Genomic DNA, 16,980 nt, shown 5'->3' on the forward strand with positions numbered 1-16,980 from the left:
CATAGCGCTTGTAAATGTGCATTACCAAGTGTAAAGAATAGTTTGTACACTGCAACCTGTATCCTGTTCTGTATAATTATTGATGGACTGTTCTTGATGAAGCTACTTGCTCATGCCCATTATTGAAATTTGCAGTCAATTGATCAATAGTTGCTCGTCTGTCTAGCCTTGCACCTCCAACTAATGCATGGACATCACAATCCAGGAGTTGCAACTGCGCAACAGTTGCTCCCTCAGAGTTCCTTGCCGGCATCACCTAGGACACTGTTCCTCCTGAAAAATCAAGTTAAGATGTCATCATCAATGAAGCTCCTACCAAACATGCCCAAACAATTACCCCTTTTCTCTTCCAATCATGCTTGCCATAATTACAGGCAGCCAGACCTGGCTAGCATTTTGTGCATGACCTTGACCATGCTGGGATGTTAATTGCCTAAATAACTCAGGAATTGCACCTGTGTGGAAGCACCTGCTTTCAATATACTACATTCCCCTCATTTACCCAAGTGTTCCTACCTTTTGGCCACTGCCTACATACAGTGAGCTCCATAATGCTTGGGGCAAAACATATTTTTTCTTGATTTGGCTCTGTACTCCATCATTTTAGATTTGTAAACAAACAATTCTCATGTGGCTAAATACAGATCCTCAGTGTTTATTTAAGTGCATTTTTTATACATTTTCTGATTTTACCATTACCAATTACCACACTTTTTGTACATAATCCGCCCATTTCAGGACACCACAATGTTTGGGAGAAATGGCTTCCCTGGTATTTCTGATTAGTCAGGTGTGTTCAATTACTTAGTGCAGTCCTAGAGCTTTCAGTGTCTAGTCTTGATTCTAGGCTTTTGATTGCCTTTGGAGTCTGTTATTGGCGTTGTCAGTATGAGGACCAGAGTTGTGCCAGTGAATGTCAAGGAAGCCATATGAGGCTGTGAAATAAGAAAAAACGGTCAGAGACATAGTAAAATCCTTAGGCTTACAAAAATCAACTTTTTGGAACATTATTAAGAAGAAAGAGAGCTCTGGTGAGCTCAGTAATTGCAAAGAACCTGGTAGGCCAAGGAAGATTTCTACAGTTGATGACCAAAGAATTGCCACCATAATGAAGAAAAATCCCAGAACACCTGTCTGACAGATCGGAAACACTCTTCAGGAGATAGGCGCAGATGGGTCAGTAACTACTGTCCACAAACAACTTCACAAACAGAACTACAGAGGCTACACTGCAACATGCAAACCATTAGATACCTGCAAAAACAGGATGGCCAGGTTACAGGTTGCTAAGAAGTACCTAAATTAGCCTGCAAAATTCTGGAAAAAGGTATTGTGGACAGATGAGATCAAGATTGACTTGTATCAGAGTGATGGCAAGAGCGAAATGTGGAGACCAAAAGGAACAGCCCAAGATCCAAAGAACCCCCCTCATCTGTGAAACATGGTGGTGGGGCGGGTTATTGTTTGGCATGCATGGCTGCCACAGGTACTGGCTCACTTGTCTACATTGCTCAAGTACACCCAACTGTCTCCAAACTCTTTGGATGGCTCTTCATCCTACAGCAAGACAACGATCCCAAACATACTGCTAAAGGAGTTTTTCAATGCCAAAAACTGGAATATTCTTGACTGGCTAAGCCATCCAGAACCCAATTGAACATGCATTTCACATGCTGAAGAAAGAACTAGGCAACTAGCCCCTGAAAAAGGAGCACAAGTTGGATGCTGTGCAGGCTTTGCAGAGCACACCAGAGAAGATACTTAACACCTAGCGATGTCTGTGGGTCACAGACTTCAAGCAGTCATTGCATGCAAAGGAAATGCAACAAAGTACAAACAATGACTACTTTCATTTACATAGCATCAAATATGTCCCAAACATTATGGTGCCCTGAAATGGGGGGCTATGTATAAAAAGCACTGTAATTTGCAGTGTGAAACCACTGCATATAAAAATACCCTTAAAAAAGCCGAGACTCTGTCATTTTACCACATGTGAATTGTTTGATTACAAACCTATAATTATGAAGTACAGAGCCAAATCAAGAAAAAATGTCTTGATCCGAAATGTTATGGAGCTCACTACATGTGCTTCAAGACAAGAAATGCTACAAATTTTTTGAGACTTGAAACAAATAAGTGTATAATTTGCCAATTTGTTAGCGCAAGCACTCCAATAGACTTTAATAATGGATCTTTTCTGCTAACACTTGAGAAGATGTACATATTCATCATGGTCATAAAGACTATATTCTCTTGAGAAAAAGAAACACAAGGAACACAAGAAGAAACACAAGTTACTTGACTGAATGTAGGAGAACGTTGGTAGCATAGTTTTGAGGCATGACACATTTAGTTTCTGTGATGCACTGGTGAAAGTTTAGTTGTAACTTTTTGATATCAATAATTTTGTACACAGACAGATTTTTTAGAATTTTGCTTTTTGAGTTCTCTGTATAGAGAACATGAATATATCTCCTCTCTAAAAAGCGACACTGGAATTTTCTTTGTGTGTTATTGTATTATCCAGTGCTGTTACATTATCCATTTTTACCAGTACAGGAATTACCTGAGTGTCTCCCACTTGTTACTTGGCTGACTATGACTCCAACCAATGACTTATCTGGCTGGTATTGCTGCCCTTCAAATATTATATTGAACCAAACCTAACATGCAACACTTTAATGGGTGTTTTAGTGGGAAACAGTGATTTACACTGCAACATAAAGCCTCTTTTAAAGCATCCTGTTCTGACATTATCCAAGAGAGCACTGACACCTGCCATAGAGCACACATGGCCCACCAGCCTGTCTGTGCACGCACTTACATTAGCGCTGCCACACAAACAGCCTCCCTCATTCTCCCCCAACTCTCAAGAGGGACATGTTATGCAGAAACTGCCACAGTTCGTTCCTAAGACCAGGTTCAAGGCCTTGGGGAGAACTATGCAAGGCCCTTTCAAATGCAGCTCTGCAGAAGAAAGTCAGACATCAATTAACTAAGGATGAGGTGCATGCAGTCACAAGCCTGTACTCCCATGATCACTGGAAGTGGCAGGAGTCACTCAGATACAAGCCCTCCACCAATCATGAGGCACTGTTTCTGAGATACATGGAGGTAAACAAAATGCATTTCACATTCAGCTGACCTGAAGAGTTCAAGTGGTGTGGAGATATTGATGTCTCAACTGTCTCCAAGGCTGCTTTGAGTTATTTGTGTGCAATAGCTGCAGCACTGTCTGGATTTCAGTCAGAAACATCTTCAAATTGTACCCCCTTTTTGTATCCACAAGACCGAGGTGGTTTTGTCCTCAGCTTCCCGTGAAAGGTAAACAACTATTTTACAAAGAAAAATGACATCTGGGAAATCAAATACATGGAACAGCCTCGTATAACATTTTGAATATAGCGCAGAACAAAAGGACCTGCTTTTTTCTGGAATATGTGGACTAATGGAACTATCTTTTTCAGTTCCTGTTCACCATTTTTGAAATGCAAAGGCTCAGAGGTGACGAGCTACTCAATTACTCTATGTGCATTAGCTCTGAAAACGATTACCAGAGAGTCAGCAAAAAGCCATTGTATCAGGCTAGAAATTTCATAGATGTGGTTTCACTTACGTCCCTGAGAATTTGTTGTGAAGGGGCTTGCCTTGCATCACATCTTTGTTCTGTGGCTTTCCCACACATAAAGAATGAAAGACATAAAACAAATCAAATATTATTAATGAAATATAATCCAGCCCAAAACTGCAGTCAGTGATATCCCTCTGTGTCTCATGCATGAAATGTTTTTTTTTTATTATGTAAAAAAAAAAAAACATTAGTATAGCTGTTTTAGAAGGCCCATGTGGATGCCGTGTTCACAATGAAACTGTAGCTGTGGCTAGCCGTACAGAAGATATGTGTATCCCTGCTCTGCTCAGAGGCATCCCTATTCAACAAAAAAAGGTCTACCAATATGGGGAAATAAGCACCTGTCATGCGCCAAGTGAAGTGTTAAGTGTACAAATTGTGGAGGCGAGGGTGATATTTCCGTAGGGGTGACAGCTCAGGGTCTGGGTGCCATGTCAAGCCCTGGCAGGTCATGTGGAGCATTCCCCAGCCCTGCAGTGGCTGAGGGCACAATGGCAACAATTATTTACTGGCTGTCTGCTTCATTTCCCCAGATTCAGCCTGGCTCTGTGGCACGGGCCATGGGGTCGATTTCCCTTTGTGTCATCGCTGAGGGGGTGCGATGGCAAAACAATCTTGGCGAAAATGCATTTATTTATTCAGTGCGCTTGGTGTCACCCGTGAGTGAAATTGCACACATCGGGGGCTAGCCCTCTCTCGCATTCCCCTGTTTGGCAGCCGACGCGGGCCGTTGAAAGCCCTCAGCTCGCATGTCACAGAGCTTTTACAGCGCCTCGTGTTAATATCACATGAAGGTATGGCCCCACGCAATGTAAAGCTGAAAACACATTCTAAATTGACCGAGCCAGAGGGTTCATGGCTGTGAACCATTTCCTGCTAAAGCCATTCACCGCTGTGACTGCTCCTGCTCAAGATCATAGAATGCGACGGAACCACAACTCCGCTGGGCAACGGATGACTTTCTTGTATGAATAAACATCGCAAAACAATTGTAAAATTGTGAGTGAAGAGTTAAAACTTTAGACAAACTGATTATCATTCTTAAGGACCGAAATATGCTGACATAATCAAAAAGGGAGTATACAGATATAATGAATGCATTCATTTGAAAGGATTATGAAGTGGATACTAGATTTTCCATGTATTCTATCATCCATGTGTCACAGTAGTTCAACAATAATAAAAAAAATTATTCCAAAACACACAGTATAGCAGACCCTTTTTCCAAATATTCCACATATTTTTCCTAACCTTAAATATTGCTTAGATTCTCAACAAATGAAAAATTTCAAACATCTATGGGACACACAGGGCACATGCTTTCTTACTGTATTTTAATGCAGCATCACTTATACAGTGCTTACTGACCTACGCAATTTTCTTACATAGATAGTGCAGCATTTCAGGTCTACACAATATTTTTTGCTCTGTTTAAAATATTTTATATTCATGAGATATAACAGTGTGTTATTCTACAGGAACTTTAGCAATTTAGTTTGTTTTACTTTTAGCTATTTAATATTCAGATGATGAATTTAGAGCTTGGGAGGGGGTCACAGGTGAGTTGTAAAGGGTCTTAGGATATATAAATATATATGTATTTGTGAGTGTGTGTGCGCACGTGCATGTGCGCTAAATACCCAGTGGAACCTTTTTAAAGGTTTATGTCGCCATCTGTAGGATAAAATCGGTCTTAGTTTATGCACATAGGAAGGTACACATTTGCATTCACACTCATATACATACAAACATACATTTACACATTATTTGTAACACTACTTCAGCTCTTTAAGTTTTGAAATGAAAAGTTTTCAGAAATCTTTAAATTAAGTCATAGCTGTATTTATATGAGTGTATATAAATTGTAATCTGCCCTTTGCTTTGTAAGTTTCAGCTGCAAAGAAAAGCCCCCACAAAAAATACATAAATGAATAACAAATAGTCGGTATAACTAAAAGCAACTCAGCAGGACATTTTATTTTCATTTTCGTATCTAGCTGCTTTGTCCAAGTGTCCTCAGTTTACCCACCATGAAATGGATGGCCAGGGGATTCCTTTGTGTCAGCCCTGTCTTCATCAGTTGAGCCATCAGGGACAAGAGAGCTGAGGCATGATTTGATGACAGGCTGTATCGCAGGACATAAAACTTGTCTGTGTGCCACAGACACACAAAATTCCCTCAGCTCAGCAAGATTATCTGCATATGAATTCAGCTGTGCTCTCTGTCATTATGGTGCATCAATCCTCGCTGCATAGCATGGTGTCACCAGGATGGAAAAATGGCTACCGTTGAGTGTGTCTTTTGTAGCAAAAATGCTTGCACATTTCTGAATCTTTTATGAGTCTAATCACCTACCTCTTAGTATTGCACTCTACAAATGTTTTTTTAATCCACCTGAAGTAGCTGCTGAGTTTCTAGACATCATTACTCATCATTTGATTTAATTGATTAATTCATAGAGACTCTAAGGATTCAACTTTGGCTGAACATTAATGAGACAACTTGTACATCTAATCTTGTTTTTATTAAACTATGATTTCCTGTTTTTGTACACTTGAAAAAATGATGCTGTTGTAACAGTCATCATCATTTTTTATAACCACCAGGTGGCAGCAGTTGCATTCAGAATACAATTTTTTTTCTTCAAATGAATAGATGTTAGAAGGTCATTATTACCTCAGTATGCATGCCAGACACTTCAAACTGCTACTTCCACACGACCCCCCCAGTGTCTTGAGACAAAAAAAATAAACAAGCTATTATAAGTGAATAGTTTGATTATAGCTATGCTGAATAGCACAGCTTGAAAAAAGAAAATACCATAGCAGCCTGAGTGCAATACAGTAATGGATGTGGATGTTCAGCCTGCATTTGGGGCATTTATAATACAAAAGATCAATCCCAAGAGTACATATGTTGAGCACAAACAAGGTCAGTGACTGTATTATGCGGGCCTGTTTGGATTAGCACACTAAGGAAATCTATGTTTGTGACATCTTAAAAGGGGTCACTTGTTTATTTTCTTTAACCTAACTACCAAAACTGAGGAAACACATATACTTGAAACTGCCTGTCGTGGATGATCAGGAAGTGCAATGTTCATTTTCAGCCAACATGTACTCTGATTGTGATAACTGAGGTCTTCATGCATTAATAATTCACAAAAGCAGCATCAGCTTTTTATATGAAATTAATATTTTGATTGTGGAACTTATGAAAACAAATACATAAAGCATATACTGTTGCTATTCACACAGCTTATAATAGATCACTTTCAGGGAAAACATCAATACACAGATAGCAAATGGCTCCTCACTGTGCAGGTGCACAAATGCCTGAACTCTACTATTGTACATTCAGCAGAAATCCCCTGTGGTGACATAATGGGGTGTAACTGCAAGTGAAAGAATGAAAATGATCAAAAGCACTGTGTTCACACTATGGGAATTGTTATGATGCAAACATGAATCTTGAAGTATGTGAACATAATTAGGCACTGAGCAAAACATTAGAGAACACATTTATCCAACAATAGATTCCCATGAAATAAATTAGCACTAGAATGAGAGGCAATCCACTCAGGAAAATGCAGCTTTGCCTTCGACAGTGCTAGTGCTGAGTTCTAAATTTCAGTGACATTAAATTAGTTTTACATCTCATAGCTGCAGCTTAATGTATCATCACAGAATATTTAAATAATAGAAAAGATTACTCTGGTGGCAGGAGATTACAAAAGAATATTCTGAGTATAAATGTTGTTTTAACAATTTTATGCGTCATAAGTTATTTTGTCAATAACATCATTTTCACTCAAAACAACTGAATTCATCATGCACCCTTAAAACTACAATCCCCAATCAGCCATATTAATACCAGTACTAACCCCTTGACATAGAAAGTATTACTTGAAAGTCTACTGGCCGTTAGGTGGGCAATTATTCAATGGGATTTTAAAAAATCATATCGTCATTCTCTCTCGGTGGCTGGCTTTTGTTACGTGCTTCTTGCCCCTAGCACTGACATCCGTGGGCTTCTTTCGCTGGCATAATTTCCCATAAACACAAAGAATCCACCAATAGGATTTGAGAATAGAGGACGTCACTCCGTGGAATTCACCCTTTCACGATTTTCAACAGCATTTTATTCATAGCGGATTGACAGCTGCCTGTGGGGGGCCCAGTGAAAAAAAGCAACGAGTCTGCTGCCGCTTTTGAACAGTTCCCCCCACTTCCCATTGTTTTCACTTTCTCTTGTTCTTTTCTGATTCTTCCAAATCTACTCTTGCAGCTGCTCGATAATATTTATTTTGAGGATGTCGGTGGCTGGGTTGAAGAAACAATTTCACAAAGCAAGTCAGGTAAGGAGACGCCCCATCATCACTTGCAGATTTCCTTTTCATTGTTTTTGTTTAGCTTATTTTCTTTAAAATGTTGCGTAGCTTGCTAGCCAATTAAGGGACTGGACATTGCACCGTTATAACTATCCATCTGCATCAGTCTGCTAACGTACAGCGGCTGCTTCAGGAATGCAGCGTGTGTCAAGCTGAGCCGTATATCTTGTTAGCTAACTAGCCAAGTTGCTAGTTGGCAGTAGCTAAATAAACTAACCATTAGCCAGATTACTTGTATAATGCACGTTTTTGTCATCCTTCAGATTTAGGTATCTGGCTAGCTACATAGTCAACGACAACGCTAATAGACTAGACGTTTAGAAAGACGTCTTGTCACAAATGTAACGTTAGCTTTGTTAGCTAGCTAACCAACGGTAACGTTATCTTATTTAGATGTACATCTTGCTTCACCAGCCAAATGAATGCTACGTGCTAACCTTGGTTAGCTGGTTAGTATTAGCTGACTACATGGAAAATAAAAAGTTACTTAACTTTAGCTATCTAACGATATATTTAAATTTTCAGTGACCTAGTTGGTAGCGAACAATGTTGATCAATAGCTTGCTAACGTTAACTTGCTATAGAGTTATATACTGTAGCAATCTATTAGTCTAGCTAGTTGGTTACGAAAAACTAAGTAACGCAAAGATGCTGCCTTGTGTGTAACGCTAAAATTTTGCTATTGTGTCAGCTTGGTGATAATTGGTTGCTAGTAATCTATTACAGGTGTATACCTTGCTAGTTTTCTGTGTCGCTTGTTTAATTGTTGTAACGTTAGGATGTCGGAAGATACTTAGGTATAAATTGCGTAAGATCAAGTGAAATATAACATTTATACGTTTGTCATCGTAAAACTTTGTCATGCATCCAGCACGTTGCTCTGCTCAGTGTATTTGCAAGAGCTACTCATGTGTATCACATAGGTACTATTTTGTATTCGATGACCATTAATATTGAAGTAAATGAGAAAATGATCCGCTGTTACGAAAATAATTTCGACCGATTTATAACCCGCGTTTCTGTAATCTGCATGTGTTATCAACTGGTAACACAGGTGCGAGATTTCGCTGGAATTGATTTGTGCGCGGTTGAGAAGTGCCACGGCCTTTGACTGACTGCCGTCCTGGTCTGTGCAAAACACAACGGTGGTGTGATTGGTTTGTGTTTGCAGGCCCAAAAGGAAACAGCCATTTCTTAATGTTACAGCATCACACGTTGTTTCTCCACCCTGGTCAGAATTTCATTTTAAAAAAACCAACCCATTTATTTATTTACCGTCACTTTTTTTCCCCTAAAACTGAGCATCTGGAAGGCATGTTTTGAAAGTTTGTAATTGTTAACACAATAACAGTTACTAACTTAAACGTTACTCAGCCTCCACAGTGTGGAGACAGCTGTGGCCAATAGAAGTTGTTCTATCTTATAGCCAGATTGGGTGTATCTTTACATCAATATTGGGAATATTAAGCATGGTTAGCTAAAGAATAGACCCTGCAAACATGTTCCTACACTTGGAATATGATCCATCTCTGAAGACCATGGCTGACACAGCACTGCATTTTTTGTGGGTCTTGGACATTTGAACATTAACTAAATGAACACTCTTGCATTCTCTTTAACATTTAATTAGCATATGTTTTACAGTTTAAAGGCACTGTATGTAAAGCTGTGTAACTGAGTAGAAACTCTAATTAGCATACTCTGATCAGGGCCTATGGTACATCGCTACTTTTGTTTGCCTTGTTAATATTTGAAGAGAAGATCAGATGACGAAAGGTTCTTTGTTAAGAGGCAAAAGATGCTGTCATTTTTATGTCTGCTGTGAACTTCCATACCTCTCCCGCATAGTATTAGCCTATGTGTGGGTGTCATCATGGTTTATAGGCTTTTTCAATGTAATAATCCAGTGGTCCCCTTAACCACTGTATGCACCTCTTATGAAGCATAAAAGGATTATGGAACTTTAAAGTCTTTACATACTCTGTTTATATAGTATTGATTCATTGAGCATTAGCCTGTACTATTGTTCTGACATTTTCTACAACAAATTTATGTCGGCACAGATAAGTTAGCTGCATAACAGACAATCTAAGATAACATTAGGCGCTCAAGTGGAGTGAGCTTTGGCCGGCTAGTCACCATCTGTCACCACAGCCAGTTAATTGTGCCTTTGTGGACATATTGTTCAGTAGAATCTCATTTGGAAGTGAATGAACAAATGAACTGCAGTGAACATTGCCCTGTGTGTATCAAGAGGCTAGGTAATGGTAAACTTAGCCTCCCATTTTTCTTTTCAGGAATGCAAGCTATCTTTAGTCATAGTGTATTGGGAATAAGTAATCATCTGTTGGTAACAGGACATGGGCTAAGAGAAGAAATCTTTATGGAGATACAAAGTCACAGGCGGTTACTAGTACAGGTTACATTTTTGGAGTAAACAAAGATAAACAAGCACGAAACCGTCCAGACCCACGGCGCACCTGTACAAAGTGTCATGAGTAAAACTTGGCTAACTATATAGCTAGCTAGCTATGGCATGTCCTCACCTCTGTGACATTATTTGTTGTCCTCCATGTGTCCATACATCTGTATCGGTGGTACGCGCTAACTAGGTTAACTAAAGTAGGCGAAACGCTAACATGTTAGAGTTAGCTAAATTAAGGTTAGACGATAAAGCTGTGCTTAAAAATTTTGTGCTGTTCGAAGTGGTGATTTTGGGAGATGCACCTGCACATGCGTCCTACTAAACGAAGCACTACCTGTGCATGCGTCCCACCAAACGTCCCTCTCAGGTCGTCTATGAGTGAGTGAGTGAGTGACCACAATTTGCCATGCATAGACCACGGCGGCAGTGCCTGCACGCCATGGGAGAAACAGTGACTGCTTCTCCCATGTAAAGCACTTCGTACAGTGTTCCAATCGCTTGACAACATATGAGAAGGTCATAAACTGCACTGTGGATTCAGGCCTACAGTTCAAAACAAGTGCCGCACTGAGAATTTAGGATCCGGTGGTCAAAGCCAGGAAACTGATAATAAAATGTTCATTGTGCATGATTCTGTATTTTCGTGTAACTATGTTTTTTCAGTGCTGTTTGTTATTTCAGCCCATAATGTAGGAATATAGGCCTTCTGTTTGTATAAATAATAAGAGAAGCAGAGATGGTATCATAAATGAAACAGGTTTCCATAAAACGGGTAAAATTGACTGTTTTGGTAAGTGCGGCGCATTTAAACACAATAGTGACTTAGTTTGGCATTGACATGCTTTTTGTCAGGTATGGTTTTGGTGATGGTTTCCTGCTTATCCTCTAGAATAGGCTGCAAAGGGCTTACTCTGCTTTCTTTGTTATTGCTTCATTGTCCCTTTCAGCCTCACTGTGTAAGACCTTTCAAAATCCATGGGAAGCACTGAATGCTGTTGATAAATGGAACATTTGCTATTGGTTTAGTTTATCAGAGTTCACCTGGATGCCTGATGCAGTGTGCAGGAGAATTAGAGCTTTGGCCTGCTGGCTGGTTTACTGTTTATGCAAGAACATTGGCAAAGTTAAACATTTCTTCAGCCTTAAAAGCAGAACAAAAATTGCGCATCATGGCTAAATTTTGGAAATAGCAGAGATCATTCACTAGATGATGGACCATGTTTGCATGTTTTGCAGACCTCACTAAGTTTTGGCTGCACTATTAAGGTATTCTGGGAATATTGGTGTGAAAATCATAGTGAATGCAGCTTTTATATTATATTGAATAATATAATACGATTACAAGTGTTTCATGAACATAACATCTTTTCAGGCTACACATTGTTTTTTATGCTCTGATAGTTTGTGTCTGATTTTTCCATTTAGTTTATGACCTTTCATGAGGTGCCAGAAAACAAAATGCATGTTCTGTTTTCCAGCCTCAGACAAGCGCTCTTTCCTGTCTGTATTCAAAAGAATCAAAGTACTTGAACCACTTTTTAGTTTTAATTCCTGTTATCCCCTTTAGAGCTAGCACTGGCCGTAGCCACCGCTTTCAGTTTCCATCGCTGTGCGTAACGGAATTGGAGGGTGGAAGAATGGCGTCGTTAAATAAATAAACATGCAGCTGACCGCGGTGATCCACAGTCTGTGTGTACAGCTCACGGTTCATATTATACAGGGACCCAGCAGGGCACACCCTTTTCAGTTATGCCTGAACAGACATCGAGCTGTTTGCCCGAGCATATCATTTGTATTGCGTTTTGCCTATCAGTTTTGTGCAAAAATCCTGATAATAGGACAGCAGAATGCAGCGCTGTTTCCTAAGCTAATGGGGATGAAATCTGTGTTCACGGTTCAGAGTTCCCTTTCCTATGTGAGTTATGCTACTTTTTCAATTTATAGCCCAGCTGTCATTGTGACACGAAACCCTGCCAGAGTACAATTTGTATTACTTTTATAGTGGTTTGGGGTTAATAGTGTGATGGGTTCTGTTTGATGAATAGGCCTATATCAAGTATTTTTGCCAAACTGTTTTTATTGTAGCATAATACCATTTTCACTTGTTGAAGCAGCTGGAAACTATACAGGTTAACATTTGACTAATGTTATGGTAATATGGTAATATTAGGCCCATGCATTGAAGGTCGCAATGCTTATAATTGCTGGTGGGAGTAATCATTTAGTTGAGTGTGTAGGCCTGTTTCATTCAGTGGAACTATTCAGTGGCAAACTACGGTATGAATTATCTAAGGTTTCACTCTGAATAATCATATTTTCTTCCATCATGTCTTTTTCTTATTCCAAATGACTGTGTAACATTTTACCGAGTCAAATATAGAAATAAAAACATACAAACTAAAAGAGAGGTTATGGGAAATTGCTTCAGATTATGGCATGCAGAATGATAATTTATAAGGAAACCATTGAATAAAATTACCTAGCCTACATAGTGACAATTTAATTTCATCTTCAACTCAAATATTTAGATCAAACTGAACATTAAAGGAATAGCCTATTTTATGCTATTAATTGCTATAAAGTTACATTAAGAGTGCAATTACAACATAACATTTTGTTGGTGAATGCAGATGGTTTAAAATATTTGTCCAGTGAAATGGATTTTGGGTTTGTAAGGTGTGATGTATCCAGTCAAATCAGATCCAGTTTGAAGCAGTTTGGTCCAGGTGGGTAAGCCTTTTGAAATGCCCGATATTGAACGAGCTGGCCGTAGCATGGTGAGAAACTCTCTCCTCAGCCTCAGCTGGAAGAAACCTTTGGGGAATCCAGCTCCATGGGGATATCCCACCTCTTGAGTTTGTGTGCTGTAAAATATAGCCTATTTAGATATGCTAATTTTGCTCACTCAGAAGGAATTACTGAGCCATTCAAATGCTTTGTTAGATTGCAGAGGTGCAGTATTACTACAAATAAATGTCAGTGTGGGTGAAGATAGGCAATTTGACAGTGGCTGTTGGAAGCCATTGTGCTGCACTGGATGTCTGGCAGATCTCTTTTTAGGAGAGCTAAGGGCATAGAGGGTGGCATCTCTGTTAGCACCAGGCTGGCTTCAGGGGATCAGCAGAAAACGCTTTCTGGTGACTTTTCAGTGAGATTTGCTCTGATTTGTTTGTGGTTCTGCGACCAAGGTGGGGCTACTAAAGGATTGGCCAATAACAGCATGTGAGGTCAAGTTATTAGAATAAGTTGCATTCAGCTGAGTATCTGAGTCTGATCTCAGTTCCTGGTTTTAGATCTGGGTCAAAGCTCTATTGAAAGACATTTGTACTCATTGATTTGTACTCTGTGCTTGTACTTGTGTGATTCTTCATATTTGATATTTTTGTATATGCACTGCTGGCAGCCTCTTAACCATGTCGGTCATAAAACAGAGAATATGTTCTTAATGAGCGTACCTCATTTAATTAAGGTAAAATAAATAAAACCCATTAGCGTTGCATGCTCTTAAAATGTGTGAGTTCTCTCCACAGCACTTTTCTAGCTCAGAGTGCAATGATTGCAGTATAAAAAATAATAGCTGCTGTTTTCGCTCTTTGTACAGCTGTACAAGAGATGGCTTGACCGCAGACAGCACACAACCTTTGTCTAATGTTTCTGTGGGTCCCTGTTTAATATCAGCATTTTCATCTCATAATTTTGATTGGCCAGTTGCATTTTTAGGGCCCACGCATTGCTCCAACCCCCTCTGTGAAGACCAACATGCGCATCATCAGAAATGCGTGTAGCCAATCACAGCTTCTTGTTACTCTACAGTCCACCAGCTGAGGTGTGTAGACGCTGCAGTGGAGGGCTGCACTACTCGTGCAGATAATACAGGTGCCCAAACCACAGGAAATGCTCTTTCCCATGAGACATTGGTCTTCCGCCAACTGAAACCCACCCCGTCTGGGTAAGAGACTGTGGGACTAATCATGATCATGATAGTTTCTGTGCTCATATCCAAACAATAAGTTTTACCATGTGATGCATTTCATCAGATCTCTCCACTTTCTATGTTCGAATTGAATTGCGCATGCACGTATGACATACCAGATCAGGTCCGTGGGAACAACTGTCAACCAACTGTCTGTCGCTGGCACACAAAGTAGTGTAAGGGGGCATCACGTATCTACTCCCACCATTAAAGGTCAGGGCCTGCGATCAGAAAAGCTCTGTACTCTGTATTTGTTGTGGCTTGCTGTATAGGGTTTAGCTTATAGCAGAGCTCTCAAAGTTTCCCTTTATTGTGCAAAGACAGCACATCACTCTTAATACCCGCACTGCTATTTCCTGTCTGTAGAAATGAAAGTACATTGCAAAGCAAATCATACTGTCTAAAACACTACATATCACATACCGTAGAAAACACCTGTAGTATAGATGCACAAGCAAGCAGGACCTGTAAACAAGTCATTTTACGAGGGGAGAAAAGTCACTTGAAGGCACGCAGACATTTGTACGCATGTATTTGTGCTTTGTGTCTAAAGGTACTGGGAACGCTGGACATTTTATATTAATGTAGCCTAGCCCTGGCTATAAAAAGGGCCGCATTAAACATTCATGGGTCAGTTTTACGGATCTGAGCACGTGCGGCCGCCCCACTGCTCATGAACATTTCAGCAGTCTGCCTTTGAAATGTGCGCTGTGATGTCCCCGCTCTCACAGCCCAGTACTGGCCTGCAGTCACTACCCACAGTGCATGAGTATGGTTGAATGAGAACCAGAAAGAGCACACCTTGGCGGCGAACGCTTGCCAGGATTCAGTCGACATTTGTCCTTCATTTAGACTTTTTTAAATGCATACAAAGTGTTTTTCCTTCACAAACACAGCGTGGCAAGTTAAGTTGAGTGATTACTGAAATCGTAAACTATAATTGGTCAGAATAAAAACTAACATTTGCATTTAATTGTCAAAGAGTCAAATTTGTGGACGATTGTTGAATTGAGTCCAGGGAGCTTGTAATTACAGGAACACTTTGCCATTTGAGGATATTTGGCCACATTGGCCTAATGGAATGGGAGGTTAGTTAGTTGGTTGACTGCTTGATTAGTTTCAGTGGCACTAGAATACAGTAGGTCTTTAACATGCTATCTATTGCTATCTGTGCCCGGAGCCATTTCTGTTACTAGTGCAGTACATTCTGTAGTTGTAGGGGCCGTCAGGTACTGAAAATGAATTAACATGCAATAGAAACTTTGCAATGCTCAAAAAACTAAATTTGAAAGCAAAATAATTGGCTGTAACTGTTGAGCATGTTTCTGGATAAGCCGACTTCTGTGACACGTCCAGGCCTGAACAAAGGAGCACGCCTATTTCTCGGGTGGCCCCACTGAAGCATAAACATGAAAACAGATCATTACCTGCCTAAGTCTTTCTGTGTATCATCATCTGCTCTTTATCTGCATATTGTAGGCCCTGTGTGTGGTTATTACTGGGTATTTTCCACCAGTGATTATTTCTGAGCACCTGTAATGTTAAAGCAAGTTGCCTAAGTACAGTAATTAGGCCTCGCCTTACAGACCGTCCCATATTCTGAGGAACACCTGGTGCTGAACTTCCAGCTGGGTGTTCAGGGAGAATCTTCCTGCAGTACGCCCAACATTATTTTGCAATGAATGCGCATTGAGCTGTCAAGCTCATGTAAACGTAGCACTGGGCACAAAGAAAAGGCTTTCCTGTAGGCGGAGGAGCAAAGCCTGAGTGGGGATGACTGTGTGCTTTGCTTGGCTCTGACTTGCATGGGGATTTTCTACTGTATAAATCTGGGCTCAGTTGGCTGTGTGTACACAGGCATTAAAAATGGCAGTGCAGTTATTTTAATCCGTGCTCGAATCGAAAGGGCTACTGCCAAACGGCTTCTTTCAGTATGTTTCATTACACTTCTTATGACAGTTAGTGCAATGAATTTCCTTTCAGGTCTTTCTGTGTTGTCGAGTCTGTGGTAATTTTTTTTTTTTCTGAACCTATAGACGGCTTCCTTCTTCCTGTGGGTAGATGATCGTGATTGCACCCATTCCAGGAAGTGCACTAGTGTTAAGAGATGCACTGTGCTGTTCGGTATCCCCGAGAAATGCGCTTATTATTTTTGTGGCCCTATTGTGCGCGAGCACGGCCTGTGAAATCTGCCCTCGGATCTCGCGTGTCTGTCACTGGAAACCGCGCGGATCGCGGCGCATCCTGCGCCCTCTCGGCGACACCCGCTGACGGGAAAAGGAAACGACCAGGCAGTTTGTCAGAAGCTGCGTGCGCATGAAGCTCGGTGGAGGAGGCTGTGGCGGCCTGGGGAACGTGACGGGGGAGCGGGGGCGAAGCTTCTTCACCTGAGCGGGAAAGCCTGGTCTCGTGCCAAGGAAGGAGAGAGGACTGCACCACTGCCGGGACTGTGTGGGTGACTAAGCCTCAGCTAATGAGGCTACGGAAGCCTGTGCGTCTGTGGGCAGGAAGCCATGAAAACCCACATTTTAATAAAATGCCTGTAATAAAAACTATA

General features: G+C 40.6%; 1 protein-coding gene across 2 annotated transcripts in view; it reads left to right on the plus strand.

Moving 5' to 3' along the window:
- Positions 1-7,748: 7,748 nt before the first annotated feature.
- Positions 7,749-16,980, plus strand: part of sh3gl3a (SH3-domain GRB2-like 3a) — a 31,120-nt gene continuing 21,888 nt past the window's right edge. Inside the window, exon 1 of one of the 2 annotated variants that reach the window (XM_064336574.1) lies at positions 7,749-7,992. In XM_064336574.1, the coding sequence (XP_064192644.1) occupies positions 7,948-7,992 (45 nt within the window). In that variant the 5' untranslated portion in view covers positions 7,749-7,947. The remainder of the gene's footprint in view (positions 7,993-16,980) is intronic. The other variant, XM_064336572.1, reaches the window with a different exon arrangement.

This window comes from Anguilla rostrata, chromosome 5 (genome assembly GCF_018555375.3).
Source record: "Anguilla rostrata isolate EN2019 chromosome 5, ASM1855537v3, whole genome shotgun sequence".
Classification (NCBI taxonomy): domain Eukaryota; kingdom Metazoa; phylum Chordata; class Actinopteri; order Anguilliformes; family Anguillidae; genus Anguilla; species Anguilla rostrata.